At 38.5% G+C, this 17,606-nt stretch overlaps 3 protein-coding genes and 1 pseudogene across 4 annotated transcripts; all 4 read left to right on the top strand.

The window, feature by feature from the left end:
• The first annotated feature begins 107 nt into the window (after positions 1-107).
• On the top strand, positions 108-4,906 carry LOC149118772 (ryncolin-1 pseudogene; annotated as a pseudogene). Its single transcript, XR_016207521.1, has 3 exons — positions 108-204; positions 4,156-4,406; positions 4,543-4,906. The product of XR_016207521.1 is annotated as a ryncolin-1 pseudogene (transcript).
• Positions 4,907-5,415: 509 nt separating this feature from the next.
• On the top strand, positions 5,416-6,238 carry LOC149118771 (uncharacterized). The gene is made up of 2 exons (XM_089278074.1): positions 5,416-5,510; positions 5,833-6,238. The coding sequence occupies exons 1-2, from the start codon at positions 5,438-5,440 to the stop codon at positions 6,108-6,110; spliced, it is 351 nt and encodes a 116-aa protein (XP_089134200.1). The 5' UTR covers positions 5,416-5,437; the 3' UTR covers positions 6,111-6,238.
• A 213-nt stretch (positions 6,239-6,451) lies between these two features.
• LOC110047150 (techylectin-5B-like) lies at positions 6,452-8,256 on the top strand. Its single transcript, XM_020752893.2, has 3 exons — positions 6,452-6,736; positions 7,110-7,495; positions 7,890-8,256. The coding sequence occupies exons 2-3, from the start codon at positions 7,438-7,440 to the stop codon at positions 8,150-8,152; spliced, it is 321 nt and encodes a 106-aa protein (XP_020608552.1). The 5' UTR covers positions 6,452-6,736; positions 7,110-7,437; the 3' UTR covers positions 8,153-8,256.
• Positions 8,257-15,179: 6,923 nt separating this feature from the next.
• Positions 15,180-16,867, top strand: LOC110047173 (microfibril-associated glycoprotein 4-like). Its single transcript, XM_020752919.2, has 3 exons — positions 15,180-15,504; positions 15,718-16,092; positions 16,504-16,867. The coding sequence occupies exons 1-3, from the start codon at positions 15,237-15,239 to the stop codon at positions 16,764-16,766; spliced, it is 906 nt and encodes a 301-aa protein (XP_020608578.1). The 5' UTR covers positions 15,180-15,236; the 3' UTR covers positions 16,767-16,867.
• Positions 16,868-17,606: the final 739 nt, after the last annotated feature.

Genomic DNA, 17,606 nt, shown 5'->3' with positions numbered 1-17,606 from the left:
AGGGAACCCAGGTGTAGCATATACGAGCACAGTCGAGCCGCCAGAAGTCAGGCTAATCAAAGTAGTTTACTGTATTTTCTTGTTGGTTGATGTCGTATATTGAAGCAATGGGAAACCCGGAATCTTCAGCAGAGCCAGAGCCAACTCATCATGATTATGTCCAGTGGATTTATAACAATTCACAACGTAAATGTCAACAGGATCGTGAGACAATGGACCTTTTGTTTATTTATAGCATCCAAAACTGCAAAGACAGAAGAAAACACATTCAAATTTCTGGCGATTTCTCCAAGACTTAACTTCGATGTTGTTTAAGGTTACAGTATACCTTCAGGGGTGTCTCGCGCGCAAGCGATGTAGCGCGTGCAGTTTAAGCTGTAGACACCTAAACCCCTATATCAAATTAAAGCTTATGGAGCTGGCTATCAAACTATACCAAGAATTTTGAAAGAAAGAGAATTGTCGAATTTTTCACGACCACTAAATGCGAGCGCCCGAATCACCTCTCGAATGCTACAAGTCAAAGCGAATTTCGTTTTTCGCCAATTTAATTTTTTCCTCGGTTTCAGGGCCCAAAGCGCTTAAAAAAAGTGTCTGCGTTTTGGCATATTCGATTGCAGTAAAAAGTTACAGAACATTTTCGACATAGGATTTAAAAAATGTGGAGTGATCGTACAAAAATCGCTCTCGAAGAAAAAGTATTTCGAAATTAACAATTCCCAGACACGCTTTTGTAGTTTATATGTTAAACTAGCCACTGTCCAAATTTAAGAGCAATTGAACAAATTCCCTTTGAGTTATAACTCTTTAAAGTGTCTGCTTCAAGTGAAAAAATTTATTCGAGAAAACAGCGCAAAGAAAAAGTTTTTGCTTCGCAAACAAACTCCGCCCACAAACGCCTTCCACTGGGTTCTCAGATAACTAAGCCAATCAGTGCAGGGAAACTTTACTACCGTTAACCTTCTGGTGAAATTTACGCGCGAATCTCTAAAAAACTCTTGTGTTTCGCAATGCGCTCAAGGAACCGAAGGCAGAGGGATAATTTTTCTGTAGCTCGGTTTTTCTTGAAGCTGGTCTGGCAAAATGGGGAAGACTAAAAAGGATACGAACGCTAGAGTGGCTGAGCGAACGAAATAAACAAAAGACAGCGCGGAGAGCAACTGTGTGTGGGCAACTGTGCATGGATAATATTTTAAATGGTCTCAATGAGTCCGACGATTCCTCGATATCGGACTCATCAGAAGAGTCTCTGTCAGCATCCCTGTTATTGCTGTCAAGTTCCGAAATTTTTACAGAATCTTTCTTTTCTCTTACCACGAATATTTGCTCGCCGTATACGATAACTATAGCTTCATCCGCGTGGCGAACTTTCGCTTCTTCACTCATTGATGTATTTTCATTCGTTCTTCGCTGTTTTCGCTTTTTCGAACCGGTCCATGGTTTAAACGTGGTCTATGTTTACTTAAAACTTAATAAAGACACGCCTAATATCAAAAATGCTGGGTAGTCAGAACAACAATGCTGATCAACTGAGTAGTCAATTCGTGACATCCATATAGGTAATTCCCGCGAAAATCGTCTCGGTTGATTGCATACACGCCATAGGGCTGTCAATCAAGAGGTAAACTTTTACTTCCGGTGAAAACGTAAAACCGCCATTTCCCCGCCAATATTTAACCTTTTTCAAAAATTTTTTTCAGAAATTAGAGATTATTCTTCGACCACTATTTTGACCCAAAAATCCAAATTTGAAGAAAATTGCCGACCCGAAGGTATACTGTAACCTTAAGTGAATGAAACGCAAGCTTGATTTGGCGATTTAAAATCCATAAGTTCTTTGTCTTTATGTCATCTTAACTCAAGTAATTGTCACGCCATCCCTTAACCGTTTCAACACTAGAGTTTATTTAAGAAATACACATAATGATTAGAACTGTACGAAGGAAGTTTTATGAGGCGGTATTTTGCTCGTCCTCTCAGCTCATGTCGTCGATTTTTTGCTCTTGCACGTTCCTGTTCTTGTCTCATTTAACAGAGCGTTATTAAGAAAATAGAAAATTCATTGTTCAAATTTATTGGAATGTTATCGTTAGAATTAATTGATGTTAAATTTATTTGCCTGCTTGGCTATCATCTTATTTCTATCAATTTCCTGTTTATTTAAAATTACACTGTTACATGTTTCAGGTACATTTTACTCAATACTCACGATGTGTCACTCCACGATAGTAACTGACTTTTTTCAGGAATGCCGGAAGCAAAAAATGCATGATGTTGTAAGGTTGAAACTGCCTGCATGTTACATGTTACTGATGTTTGCGTACTCCGCTGTTTAATTACGGAAAATCCAAGTCAATTTACTGTGGACTATAACAAATAAATGAAAGATAGAAGGGTTGGCCGTATAAAAAATTGTGAATGAATAAAACTCTTCAAAAAGGAAAATGAATGAGTATTTTTAATCCGGTAAATGAGCAAATAAACTCAATATTAACAGACAACAGGCCGTGAGTCGAACTGTAAAAGAAAACTTAACGGTAACCTATCTTATTTCGGTTTTGCTTACTGTATTTTGCTTTTGTTTCAGTTCTCGGTCCAAGGGTTGTGTATTCAAGTGAGAACTCGGATCGTTCAGGGGGCTTTTTACGACCCTCCACACAAAAGGACGGCATGAATTCATCATTCGGGTCCACGGCAAATCTATGGCGCGTTCGAGTACTCTGCTCGACTCTTCCCACCAGCGCCTAGCTACTTCTTCCATCTACAAGCGGTACACGAAATACTAAATGATTACACTGCTCTTTACTTGCTACCTCTTTTAACTCTAAGAGAACTGCATGGCTGACTTGCAAGTTGAAAATCTATTTAAAACTCCGACTTACTTCACATTTATAGAAATCTTCCTGCTACCAGACGAAGTGAGCACATCATTCAGTCAGTAAGCACCTCAGTATGCAGTCGTTTTTTTCTGTTCACCGAGCCTCAAGAGCTTTAATTAGCTAGCCTCCTAAGCAGACGCCCAAAAAGCGTCTTAAGTTATCAGTTACAAAGGATCATATATCCGCTATAAAGATTATCGGATCAATCGCATTTCAGTGTATCCTTGGAAGGTAGCTATTTTATTGTTTGTTTGTTTACTTCACTGAAACCAGAATTTCTGCTATTGCAACGATTAAAAAGCGGCGCGTTCAACGTGATTAAGTTGCTACAGTATTCAAAAGTCGGGGAAAAACGTCCCTTAATTTTGCGGTGAATTAATTAATGATGAAATGATCCATGGTTCAAATGTACTTTGGAGACAGCATTAAATGTTAAAATATTATAAATATCGGTATTTGCTTCCTAATTTATTGAGAGAACTGCAGCGGAAAAACTGCTCGTTTGATTATAAATATCTTAAGTCTCAAATTGGTTAATTTTGATTTGAGCATATAAAATTTTCCGGCATCGCCAAAGACATAATTCATTTCGGACTTGTCATTAAATATTCCAAACACGAAAAGGCGACGGGCTCGCTGACCTGCCGCTTTGTTGTGTACTTTTTAAACACTTTCTAGTTCTCTTTTTAATTCCGCAATACATTTGATGATATGACGGACCTAAGTACCGACATTCAGATAGAGTCGAGATAGAGCAATGGACTGTTATGTCCATACGAAGAGGCGGACCTGACGTATGGTTGAAGCATCGAAATATCTTGATCTAAGCAATTTTGCCAGGCGAGTTTACAAATCACCAACACACAGATAACTCAAGTAACCCCAATACGTTTAAAGTCAAAATTTTTGGAAAATAATGGTCGAGTAATATATAGAGTAGAAAGGCTGAAATTATTGGAATATCCGTTTGGTTTCGTACCTTTTCTTTTTTTCTTTTTTTTTTAATTTGTTGAAAGCCTTCAGTTGACTTCGTCCTTTCCTTAGTTTGCTTTTCGAATAATTTTTTTGTCACCTAGTTATTTTGGGATGGTAAATATAGTAGCCGAGACATTGTTTATAATGAGACAACGAGACAAAAAAGTATAATGTTGGCAGTTAAACTCATTTAATTAAGATTTCTGGCTTCTTTATCGTTTTTGAATTTTAATGATTCAGTTAAAGATATTTGTATTGGAGCAGACCCTTCAGTCCGCCTCAAGTTCAGTTCGCTATTAAGTGTTCCAGAAGAGACTGGATTGCTCTGTTGATTTCTACCGCGGCTGGGCCGACTACAAGAATGGCTTCGGTAACCTGAATGGCGAGTTTTGGTTGGGACTGGACAAGATAAACCACTTGACGAACACAAAGAAGAGACTTCGAGTAGATCTGGAAGACACGACAGGCAAAACTGCTTACGCCGGTTACGATATGTTTGCAGTTACAAGCGAGAAAAGACTAAGTACAAGCTGAGTCTTGGAACTTACTCAGGTAAATTTTCGCATATCTTTGTTTAAATTAAATTTTAGTCTAATCAAAACTAACATAGAAAGTTGAAACTAGATGAAAGCTTCACTAAACACACTTAAATATCTTACGCAGTTAAATGTTCATGATTTGTTTTCAGGAACTGCTGGTGATTCTCTTTCTTATCATTGTGGTTCCCCCTTTACGACCAAAGATCAGGATAATGACAGCTGGAGCAGTAACTGTGCTGTGAGGTATAAAGGATGCCTGGTGGTACTCTCTCTCTCTCTCATTACTCCAACCTTAACGGTCAGTATCATCACGGAAAACACTCGTCAATGGCTGATGGTGTCAACTGGCGTCACTGGAAAGGTTATTACTACTCCGCCAAGAGAGCTGAGATGAAAATCAGACCAGTTTAAGAACTTTTAATAGTTTCCTCGTTTACTTGCTGATCAACGCAAATCGGTGATTGAAAAAGAAATGTTGAAGTGACTGACTGATTAAAAAAAATTGAAAACTAAGTTTCGTCATCATTATTATGTTGCTATTTTCTCTGACTTCATTTTCCACTTTGTACTCTTTTCTTTCTTTTTTCTTCTTTCCTTTCTTTCGCTTCCCTAGTCTCGTGTTCTATCTTATTCTTTTACCTGAAAATAGCGGTTATAAGAAGGAATGATTTGTGTGTAAGAAAGGCTCCCACCAATTTTCAATACACATTAGAAGTCCTGTCGCGTTTCGCATGCCTCCCTCCATCGCTAACTCGCGTCCATGAAACACGAGCAGTTTCACAGCAAACTTATTTCTGCTTCAAATTCTCTGAAACGTTTGGCTCTTTCCATCACGAACTTTGCGAGGTAACTGAGTAGAGGAATATGCTCTTTAACGTACAAGCACGTAAAAGGCATGACACTGAGAAGAGCATTAAAATACCGCTTTAAGTTTTGACGGCCTGTTCATATCACAAGCGTTCACCAATTGTAAATGAAGTGTGTCTCTGACTAAGATAACTGTATGATTAACAGGACTGAGGAGAAAGGATGACGTTATAAGACATGATGGACATTTTAGCGTGGACTGTACAATCATGTTTCCGCCGATTGGCTGTGGTGTTTAGTGTTTCTAAAGGTAATAGAAGAATTATAAAATGAGCTCATTTTCACACGTGGAAGGCATTTTGCTAGCAACAGCTTGAAATGCTCTACACAACAAGTTCACGAGAGCTCGCTTAGAAAGTAACGACGCTGCAGAGTAGCGATAAAATTACGTTTTGATTTTGAATAGTAGTAAAAGAAACGACCACAATTTAAAAATAAAAGTAATACTATGATAAAGGAGCTTTGAGAAAGCATCTCTTTATCTGTCCTGAAGAGAAATCTTTGACCATGCTCCCTTATAGTGACCGGTTTTGTTAGCATATTAATGAGGTTAAACAACATTCTATCCTTAGGGTTTCCTGCTCATGTAAGAGGCCTAAAGAAGGTTTTTATTTCCAGTGCAGTGGATGTGGTGTCTGGTATCATCTTGAATGCCAAGACTGATCTGTTAAAGAGAGACATCCTAGAAGATGAAGATGCAGTAGGATATACTGCAGAGGGTGCAATTAGGGCTAAACGGAAGTCATGTGACCAAACCTGGATCTTATGTAGAGTTTTCTCCCTCGTAGTACATTATTATAAGTTGTCACGTATTTGCCTAAATCGTCACATATTTGACAATAATCCTTGAACCTTAAACCTTGCCGGTCCATTTGGTTTGAACCAGGAAGTTGTCATAGATTTACCGTCACGGATTTGACTTTACAAATCTTATGCTTTCCGTCACGTGTATAACCTGCGATCAGGCGGTTTTACTGGAAAGGGAGAAGGATGAGATGTAGGGAGGGAGGGGAGGGAGGGAGGGAAAGAGAGAGGGAGGGAGGGTATGATCGCAGGTTATCACGTGTACGTCAAGGGTCCATCACGGAGCCATCATGGACTCAACTGTCCCGTGTTTTACGCGTTTTGAGCGTCGCACCAGATCCATGACCGTCACGGGTTTTATGAATTGCGTTTTAACTGCAGTTAAGCTAGAATTTTATCAAATTCGCACAATGACTTCATCTGTTTTCTTGGAGTTTCGTTCCAGTTTGTTGTTCTTGGTGTTGTTTGCGGCGAGTTACACTTTAGCTAAGCCAGGAAATAACGCTAAGAGCGACCCGGTCAGTTCTTTTGCCACAAAGCAATGTAACAACGTGTACTTATACACAGCACCAAACCATGAGATAAAAACTATTCTTCAAGAAATGAAGAAACAACTCATTCAACTGCAAGATGACATCAACATCCTGAAAGGGAACAAGACGATTGTGAAGGGTAAGATCTGTTTTTGTGCTGAGACTTGAATTCTGCTTATTTTTCAAAACATTTAGGATGGGTAACTACAAAACCCTAATAGGTGTTTGATTCGTTCTTCAGCTACGACTGACTATGAAACCTATTAATGTTTTCATCTTTTTAATCTCGTTTTTCTCGGAAGTTGGGACTCGAATTCTGCGTAATTTCCAAGACGTTTAAGATGAGTTACAACGGAACTCGTTAGTAGTTGATTCGTTCTTTAGCTACGATTAATGAGATCCGTTATTTCGGTATTTTTCTTGACAGCTTTTCTTCTCCGTTTAGTCTTCCATACTGAAGCTAAAACAATTCAGTTGGACGATAGCAAATTTCGTCATCTTTTTCTCAATAGGCAACTGTGTTGAGCTGTACAAATCCGGTCAAAGAACCAGCGGTGTATATACAATCGACCCTGATGGTTCAGGTGCCTTTGATGTGTTCTGTGACCAAACAACAGTCGGTGGGGGGGGGGGGGGGGGGGGTGGACAGTGTTCCAGAAGAGACTGGATGGCTCCGTTGATTTCTACCGCGGCTGGGCCGACTACAAGAATGGCTTCGGTAACCTGAATGGCGAGTTTTGGCTTGGACTGGACAAGATACACCGCTTGACGAACACAAAGAACAGACTTCGAGTGGATCTGGAAGACACGACAGGCAAAACTGCTTACGCCGAGTACGACATGTTTGCAGTTACGAGCGAGAGGACTAAGTACCAGCTGAGTCTTGGAACTTACTCAGGTAAGTTTTCGTATTTTGTCTTTCTATTTGTTAACATTTTGAAATGATTGACTTCTTCCTGTAGTGCTTCGCTAGTTTGTTTATAGGCATATTTTTGAGTGCGATCCAAACTCAAAATGAATAACAGAAAGTTGAAAAATGATGAAAACTTCAATGAATTTTGAGGGGAATCGGTAAAAACTGTAGAGATAATTATAAGGAGCCATTTGGAAGGAAACACGACCGACCTTAAAATAGTATCAATGAACATACTCTAAGTCGGTTATATTCTACTATTATTCTGCTTTGATTTTGCAAGCTAGTGGATAAGTAATCTGATTTGACTGTTTTTGAGCATTGTATGTAAATTAGGGCATCTGTCTAACGCAGATCAATATTCGTGTTTTGTTTTCAGGAACTGCTGGTGATTCTCTTTCTGGTCATCGTGGTTACCCCTTTACAACCAAAGATCAGGATAATGACATCTGGAGCAGTAACTGTGCTGTGCGGTATAAAGGAGCCTGGTGGTACGAGGACTGTCATGCTTCCAACCTGAACGGTCTGTATCATCACGGGAAACACTCGTCAGGGGCTGATGGCGTCAACTGGCATCACTGGAAAGGTTATCGCTACTCCGCCAAGAGAGCTGAGATGAAAATCAGGCCAGTCAAGTTTTAAGAACTCTCCGTAGTTTCCTTGTTTACCTGCTGGTCAACGCAAACAAGTGTTTGAAAAAGAAATGTTTATTAAGTGCCTGGGTGATTAAAATCTCTGAAAAATGAGTTTTGTCATCATTCGTTGTTACTATTTTCTCACTCTTCATTTTCCACTTTGTACTCCTTTCTATATTTTCTTTTCTTTTCTTTCTTTCGCTCTCCTAGTCTTGTCCCGTTACCTTGTTCTTTCACCTGAAAATAATGGTTATAAGATCACAAGCAATAATTTTTTGTGTGTGTAAGCCAAAACTTGCACTGATTTTTAGCATACATTAGAAAGGTTTTAGCTACTTAACTATTACAGAGTTGGTTCGATTTGATAAACGAGGAACATTTGCATAGATTTCACCTTTGTTCATTTAGCCTTTTGTTGCTCACAGTATCTTCCGACGGAACAAGTCGTCAGAGATTGCTTTTGCAGTATTTTTTTTCATTTATTCAACTTTACTTAACTAACGTACTTAAATACATAAAATTATTAATACTGCACACGTCAGTAAAATCGCGTTTGAGAATTTAATAAGGGCTCAACCAGTTTGTGCAAGACTAAGGTAGCACCAGTGATTGCTAGTAATTAGGTCAATGCGACCAATAATTCAGTCTAGTGTGAATTTCCAGAAATTTCCTGTTGCGAATGGAGCAGAATTTCCGGTTGACTGATTTGAATCAAAAGTTTGTGTAAACAACAAAACTACTCTTTTACAACCCCTCAAACAGGTGCCTGCGCTCCAATATCTACCACTGTTTTCAAAGCATGGACATAGAAACTCCAAGAAACTCTTTCGCAGGAAGCAAAGAGATTAAAATAGTCTATTGCGTGCTGTTTTAATTGCCAGATGGATATAAACACTGTGGCATGTCATGTTCAAGTTACAGGAAACTGTTTTTAAGAGTAAAATCTTCCAGAATTTACATTATCATTGAAGAAGAGGCTGATCACAATTATTCGTTTTCTTTAAAGTAGGAAATACATCAAGTGCATCGAGTACTGGGGTATAAACAGCTTCCTTCAAATTAGTTATCTCAGAAACCCAACTTAAGGTTGGGAAGGAACCCAGGTGTGGCATGTACGAGCATTGTCCAGTCAGCTCAATCAAGAGTTGTATACTGCCTTCTTTGATGGGCAAACCCTCAAACTTCAGCAGACCCAAAAACCCGAAAAAAGAGCCGGAAAACCCGAATAGCGAATAGCGAATAGTCGCGAATAGTAAACAGCGAATAGTTCCGAATAGCGAAAGCGAATAGTACGAATAGTGCGAATAGTCTCCAATAGTGCGAATAGCGGCGAACAGTCGCGAAAAGTAGCAAATTGTGGCAAATAAGGTACCCAGTATCTCGCAGTCAACCTCGCTGCAACGTAGGATGGGATTTTCCCGCTAAAAAGCACAAACGCTTATCAGGACAAGAGGTGTTTCTAAACGTAATTTCTTCTGTTTTAACCGCTGCAAAAGCGTAAAAACGTCTTTATTAGGTTATCCTTGTGTTTTCTGTTTTCTTAATGTCGGCGATGGACAGCCCTAGCCTGATTCCGGAAAAGGAAAAGGTAATAAATTCACTGAAATTCTGCTGCTTATTTGGATAATTAATTAACGTAGGATATTAATTAGATCTAAAGCTGTGACTATTGACGACTATTCGTCACTATTCGCCACTTTTCGCGACTGTTCGCTACTATTCGCACTATTCGAGACTATTCGCACTATTCGGGACTATTCGCTATTCGATCGCTATTCGCGACTATTCGCTATTCACTATTCGGGTTTTCCAGACACCCATGATTATGTCCAGTGGATATCTCGTTTTACTGAGTTATTTTTTTGTAAAAAAAATACCTCTTAGTCGGCACGTCGGGTATGTTATGGACGGGTCAATGGGTGAGTGAGTGAGTGATGTATGTATGTCACACCAATCAGATTGGATCTACTATAAACAGCCAATCAAATTTCTTGTTGTAATGGTAAACGGTATGTGAGCAGATTTGATCCCGATACCGTTCAGAACGGCCATATTTATTCTTCTTTAAAAGAGGAGGAAGTATTCATATATTGGGCTTCGACATCTTCTGTGGGTTAGGCTGAGGATTTTGTGGGCGGGTTTGGTAATCATTTGCAATTGGATAATCAGTCAAAGAAACATAGTGTTTGGCATATAACTACGAGCATGCGATGAAGGGTGAGCTTTTCCCATTAGATAAGGTTTTGAATTGAATGAGTCTTAGCCGCTCTACTACTAGGTTTAAGATGTGAATGAAAAAATAGTTGGTGTGGTTTCTATGATAGGAGCAATTGTATTTCAGGGGGGCGGAATGCACTACTGGGAATGTGAAGAGGTTGCGACCAGGTCCAAATTCGTTTGTAGAGTTCGTAAAAAGTGTTTCGGGTGTGTCGTTAATTTCAGCATCCATTGATGAGTTTCAATGTGAAAAGAGAAGAGACTACGATTAATTTGGTCAACAGAACAAAAAGATATTATTCTGTGACGATTTTACAATTATAATGGCTCTTGTTTACTACTGGAAAGAGAATTTAATGTTATCAGGGTTTTCGCTTATTCACATTAATAACCAACACGAATTGTAGTTGAAGAAAAAGGAAATTATTTTTGTTCAAGATAACTTAAGTGAGGTATATGAAGTCTTGAGCGTTTTATTGTATTAAACACAAGGACTTTGTTAATTGAAAAATAAAAACTGACGTGTATGTTGCCGGCTTGTGATTTTTAGTCCGGTTTGAATGAATGAATCCATGAATGCTCCTATCTCCAAGACTTTTAGTTCACAAAAAAAATAACTCTTGTGCGTCATGCGTGCCTATGTTTTCTGCATAGCCATCAAACTACACACGGCTCTATATCCTGCCACCTCGACAGGTTCGCGTTTTCGCTCGCCTGTCTCGTTGGCAACAACAATTTACAAAATAAATGTCGACAGGATCGTAAAACAAAATAAAAGCATTCTGAAATTCGGACGATTTCTCCAAGACTTAACTTCGATGTTATGTAAGTGAATGAAACGCAAGCCAGATTTGCCGGTTTAAAATCAATTTGTCTTTATGTCATCTTAAGTCAAACAATTGTCACGCCATCCCTTGACCGTTTCAACACTAAAGTTTACCTAAGAAATACACATGATACGATCTGTACAAAGGAAGTTTGATGAGGCGGTATTCTGCTCGTCCTCCTGCTGTCGTCAATTTTTCTGCTTTTGCACTTTCTTGTCCATGTCCCATTTAACAGAGCGTTAAACAGAAAAATAGAAATTTCATTCAAATTTATTGGAGTTTTATCGTTAGAATTTTTGATGTTGAATTTATCTGACAACTTGGCTATCATCATATTTCTATCGATTTCCCGTTTATTTAAAATTACACTGTTACATGTTTCAGGTAAGTTTTACTCAATACTTACGATGTCTCACTCCACGATGGTAACTGACTTTTTTCAGGAATGCCGGAAGCAAAAAATGCATGATGTTGTAAGGTTGAAACTGCCTGCACGTTACATGTTGCTGATGTTTGTTAACCACGCTGCCGGCGTATTCACGGAAGACTCAAGGAAATTCATTGTGAGCTGTTACAAAAAAGGAAAAACAGACAGGTTGGTAAAAGATTTGTGAAAAAATAAAGTTCTCGAAAAATTAAATGAATCAGTATTTTAATCAGTTAATGAGCAAAGGCCGTGAGCCGAATTGTAAAAGAATTTCGGTTTTGCTTACTGTATTTAACGTTTGCTTTTATTTCAGTTCTCAATCCAAGGGTTGTGTATTCAAGTGAGTATTGCGATCGTTCCAATGGATTTTTACGACTTATCCGTACAAAATAACGGCATGAATTCATCATTCGGGTCCAAGGCGAGTCTATGGCGCATTCAAGTACTCTTCTCGACTCTTCCTACCAGCCCCTAGCTACTTCTTCCATCTACAATCGGTAAATGTAAATACTAAATGATTACACTGCGAGCAAGCAACTTTCTTGGCAGCTCTTTTCACTCCAAGGGAGCTTGCTTACTCACGCTGCCAAGAAACCAATTCCGACTTACTTCACATTTATAGAAATCTTCCTGCCACCAGACGAAGTGAGCACATCATTCAGTCAGAAAGCCGTCGTCATTTCTGTTCACCGAATTCAAGGGCTTCAGTTTACGTTAAGTTATCAGTTACTGAAGGATGCACTGTATCCTTGGTAGGTAGTTATTTTATTTTGTTTGTTTCTTTACTTCACTGAAAGCAGAGTTTGCAGAATTTCTTCCGTTTTGCAACAATTAAAACGCGGAGCATTCGACATATTCAACATGCTTGAGTTGCCTCTGAGTTCAAAAGCCGCTACTAACTTCCCTGTGAGTTAAGAAAATATATATGAAACAACGTATGGTTAACTTAGTAGACATGTTTGTATACAACCGTAATTTTAAGATAGCATTAAATGTTAATTCATTTTAGCTTGGATTAAAAAGAAATACAGAAGCTCAAGGCCTCAATCGAATCGTCTATTTAATCATCCATCATGCCACTGAAGGACAACTTAAAACATTTATTTCAAGTAGGTCTTTGCTTTTTAGTTTATTGATTGAACTGTAACGGGAAAACTGCTCGTTTGACTATAGATATCCTAACTCTCAAATTGGTTAACTTTGAGTCAATCCTACAACATTTTCCATCGCCAAAGGCATAATTTATTTTGTAGTTGTGATTAAATACTCCAAACAAGAAAAGGCGACGGGTTCGCTGACCTGTCGCTTTGTTGTGTACTTTTCAAACGCTTTCTAGATCCTCTTTTTAATATCACAATACATATGATGATGTGACAGACCTTAGTACCCACATTTAGTTTCTAAAATACGGCATGCAGAGTACGATAGAGTAACTCTCTGTTATGCTTGAAGTATCGAAATAACTTCTAACCAATTTGTCACGGGTGTTTACAAATCACTCACACGTAGATACCTCAAGTAATCCCAGTACATGTTTAAACGAACAACAAAAGTTAAAATTTCTACAAATGTTAGTGGTCAAGTTATTGGAATATCGGTTGGACTTTGTCAACATTCTTATTTAACATTTGTCGAAAGGCTCGAATAGAGTCAGTCGTTGTCAGTTCAGTTTGCTTTTAAAAGTTGTTTTTTTCTCTGTCAGCTTATCAGCTTAGTGTTATTTTTGGATGGTAAATAATAGAGACATTGACAATGGAAGGAAGTTAAAATGGGCATAAACTCACTCCCGATTAAGTTTCCATGAGTTTCTGGCCGGTTATCGTTTCCGCGCTACTAGTATTCAGGAAAGTTACTGATTCAGGTAAAAATAATTGCATTGGTACGGACACATTAGTCCGCCTCAAGTCCAATTCGCAGTCGTTTCAAACAATACTGATAAACGCTTCAATTGTCAGTTGATTATAAATCTTCCCTAACTTGACAGAAAGCAGTTTCTCCAACCAGAATAGACTGGGTGTGTGTTCGACTACACAGTCCTGAAATCGACTGAAAGATTAGTCTTTACTCAGGAAATTTTACTGCTTTATTCACAATGTCAATGAACCCCAAGAGGTTTGCCACATGCTAAATCTTTTAACCTAATTGCTAGCGGAGAAATCAACACATAAATTGTCAGATTGAAACAACTCACTACTCTCGTTTAGTGAATTTTTATTTACTTATTTTTGCCATCAGACGTCCTACAGACTCAAATGGTTGCGGTCGTTGCTCACACTCAAAGAGACAAATTGGCATAAAAACATCAGAGTCAATAAGATAAAACATAAATCCGACATTCACAATGCTTTATACTAAAAGAATTTCACGGAGCTCTGTTTCAAAAACTGACTCTGTCTCATTAGCATCAAGGATATAGCTTCTTTTTAGACTTTTTAGTAAGACTAGTCGAATTAAAAACAGGTCACTTTAATACAGATTATCTGGGTTCTTTAGATCTTTTGAAAACATTTACCATTTTCGCATCCTTGAAAGTATAAAAGGCGTTTTCTTTACGTCAAAAAAATCCGTGCCCAGGTTTTCTTTAGTTGGATCAAGAAAAGCCAACATAAATTTGAGTAAAAATCTTTCCATAACTAAGCGGGACACGTTACAGTACATTTGCCAAAATTTTCAAAGAGTTGTATTGAGGGGAAAGTACTATCCAGGGTAAAGATATATACATGTTATTTGCTGGCCGGGAGGTCGGTATACGGACCGACCAAGGCCGGCAAATAACGTATCTTTCTCTTTATCTACAATATTGCTTTGAAAGCAACTTTTATGTTTCCTTTCAGGTCAAATCTTGCGTACGCATGAATTTCGGGCACAACTGAAAAGCGACACTGTTTGCAGAATTTGTTGGGTTGATTTACATGGGACACATTGAAGGGAAATATTACGTTAAACATGGCTAGTATTTGGCCGAAAATATCCGTTACGTGAAAAACATTGATGTTAGTGAAAAACCGAAACACACGGCTTGAAATGAAGTTGAGAAATGGGCTTTGAATCAAAGCGACACACGTTAACGAAAAATCGAAAATGGCGTTGTTAATTTGACGCTTTGTTTGACTCTGTGTAGAATGTTTACATTTTGCGCTGTTTTACGGTGCAACAAAAAGCTTAAAAACTAGCCAAAGTGCGAAAATTTTAGAGCGGTCCGTAACCGGGGTCCGGATGGGAAAATGACATTCAAGGATTTAGGATTCCGGACCGCTAGAAGCTAGAGCAAAAAGCTAGAGGAAAATATAAAACCGTTTATCAGCGTTTTATACAAACAATATAATAAGCACATATGTGAAGAAATTTTCTAAACCTGCATACAGTGTCAAGAATAGTAGTTAGAATACTTCATCTTCTATTTGTTTCATATATAAAAGAAGTTGTCATTACTTTTGTGGATCAGTCAATATTGCAACAGAAGACTGTCCAACTCTCTAGAAACATGAAAAATGTCTTGTTCCCAACTCCATGACGCATTTATATTGTTGTACTAAAGATTACTCACATCCGCTTTTTCACCAGTCCGGGCATTGACACAGTTAACTACGGTTAAATTGGACTTTCATCAAATTCGCACAATGACTTGTTTTTCCTCGCGTCTTCGTTGCAGTTTGCTGTTCTTGGTGTTGTTTGTGGCGAGTCAAGCTTTAGCTAAGCCAGGAAATAACGCTAATAGCACTCCAGTCAGTTCTACAGCCACAAAGCATTGTAACGTAAACGTCTACAACGGCTGCTGTGCAGGGCCAAACAAGAAGATTGAAACGATTCTTCAAGAAATGAAGAAACAACTCACTCAACTGCAAGATGACATCGACATCCTCAAAGGAAATAAGACGGCTGTGAAGGGTAAGATCTATTTTTGTGTTGAGATTTGAATTCTGCAAAATTTTCGACAATTACTATAGCTACGACTGTGAAACCCGTCATTTTTGGTCGTTGCTGTTGTTGTTGTTGTTTTTTTTTTTCTTTTGCTTGACATTTTTTTTCCTCCTGTTTGGAGACGTCCATTAACTCGAAACAATTTAGCGAAAATAGGCTTTGTCACCTTTTTCTCAATAGGCAAGAACTGTGCTGAGCTGTACAAATCCGGTAAAAGAACCAGCGGTGTTTATACAATCGACTCTGATGGTTCAGGTGCCTTTGATGTGTTCTGTGACCAAACAACAGCTGGTGGGGGTTGGACTGTTTTTCAGAAGAGACTGAATGGCTCCGTTAACTTCTACCGTGGCTGGGCCGACTACAAGAATGGTTTCGGTAACCTGAATGGCGAGTTTTGGCTGGGACTAGACAAGATACATCGCCTGACGAACACAAAGAACAGACTTCGAGTAGATCTGGAAGACACGACAGGCAAAACTACTTACGCCGAGTACGACATGTTTGCAGTTACGAGCGAGAGGACTAAGTACAAATTGAGTCTTGGATCATACTCCGGTTGGTTTTCGTATTTTTTCCCTCTATTTCTTAACATTTTAAAGTGATTGGTTCTTTCTTTATTACCTCGCTAGTTTATTTAAGGGGATAATTTTGTTTCAGTAAGTTTGAGTGCGATCTAATATTGAAAACAATGGAATCCAAAAAGGCCTCCGTATTGGTTATTCTGAGGTAATTTTTATTTTGTGCTGTGCTGAATTGGAAATTATTTATAAGGAAAGAAGGAAATATGATCAAATGAAAGTGTTAATGAACGCAGTCTATAAGGCAGGTTATATTTTCTATTATTCTGTATTTATTTTGCAAACTAACTCAAAGAATAATCTGATTTGATTTGACTGTTTTTAGAGCATTGTATGCGACTATTTGAATCTGTCTAACGCATTTAAATGTTCGTGTTTTGGTTTTCAGGAACTGCTGGTGATTCTCTTTCTTATCATCGTGGTTACCCCTTTACCACTACAGATCAAGATAATGACAGCTACAGCAATAACTGTGCTGTGTTCTATAAAGGAGCCTGGTGGTACAATGCCTGTCATGCTTCCAACCTTAACGGTCTGTATTATCACGGAAAACACTCATCATACGCTGATGGTGTCAACTGGCGTCACTGGAAAGGACTTAACTACTCCGCCAAGAGAGCTGAGATGAAAATCAGACCAGTCAAGTTTTAAGAACGTTCTATTATATCCTCGTTCACTTGCTAATCAACGCAAATCTGAAATTGGAAAAAAAATGTTTAAGTGACTTGCTGATTAAAAAAACTGAAATATAAGTTTTGTTCGATTACTCATTATGTTGCTATTTTCCCACTCTTCATTTTCCACTTTGTACTCTTTTCTTTCTTTTCTCTTCTTTCCTTTTTTTCGCTTTCCTAGTCTCGTGTCTTATTATCTTGTTCTTTGACCTGAAAATAACGGTTATAAGAAGGAATGATTTTTGTGTGAGCCAGGTTAACACTTCCACTGATTTTAAACATATTTCTACTTTGTAACATACATTACAAAGGTTTTAGATACTTCACTTTGACAAAAGTTGTTCAATTTTCAAAACGAAACATGCATAGATCATCCCTTTGGTCATCTGGGCCTTGTTGATCGCATTTCTTTTCACTGATTACGTCATCAATGATTGCTTCACATTGGGCTGCCGGCGCCTCACTAAAAACTCGTTTGAAAATTAAATGAGTCGAGGGCTCAAGCTGGAACAGTTATTATTACCAAAACTATTTCGTAAAAAGGTAGCTCCACTGAATGGAAGCAGTGAGGTCAATACGACTCTATTAGACTTGTCCCTAGTACGTCCCTTAGAGAAGCGTGCGCGGTAGATAACGGGAGCATGAGAAGTAATAGGGTGGAGGAAAAAGAGATTCCCTGTCGTGTTTCTCCTTCCCTTCACCACCCTCGTGGGTACGTACCATCAACGATAAGAAAGGCGATCGGAACTGGGGATGAGAAAGTCTATGAGAAGTGATTCTAGTACCGATGTATAAAAATTAGGATTTAGGAGTTGCA

This window comes from Orbicella faveolata, unplaced genomic scaffold (genome assembly GCF_042242905.1).
Source record: "Orbicella faveolata isolate gen_17 unplaced genomic scaffold, um_ofav_v1 contig_1, whole genome shotgun sequence".
NCBI lineage: Eukaryota > Metazoa > Cnidaria > Anthozoa > Scleractinia > Merulinidae > Orbicella > Orbicella faveolata.
The sequence above is the reverse complement of the archived record's forward strand: the minus strand, read 5'-3'. Positions and strand labels throughout refer to the sequence as shown.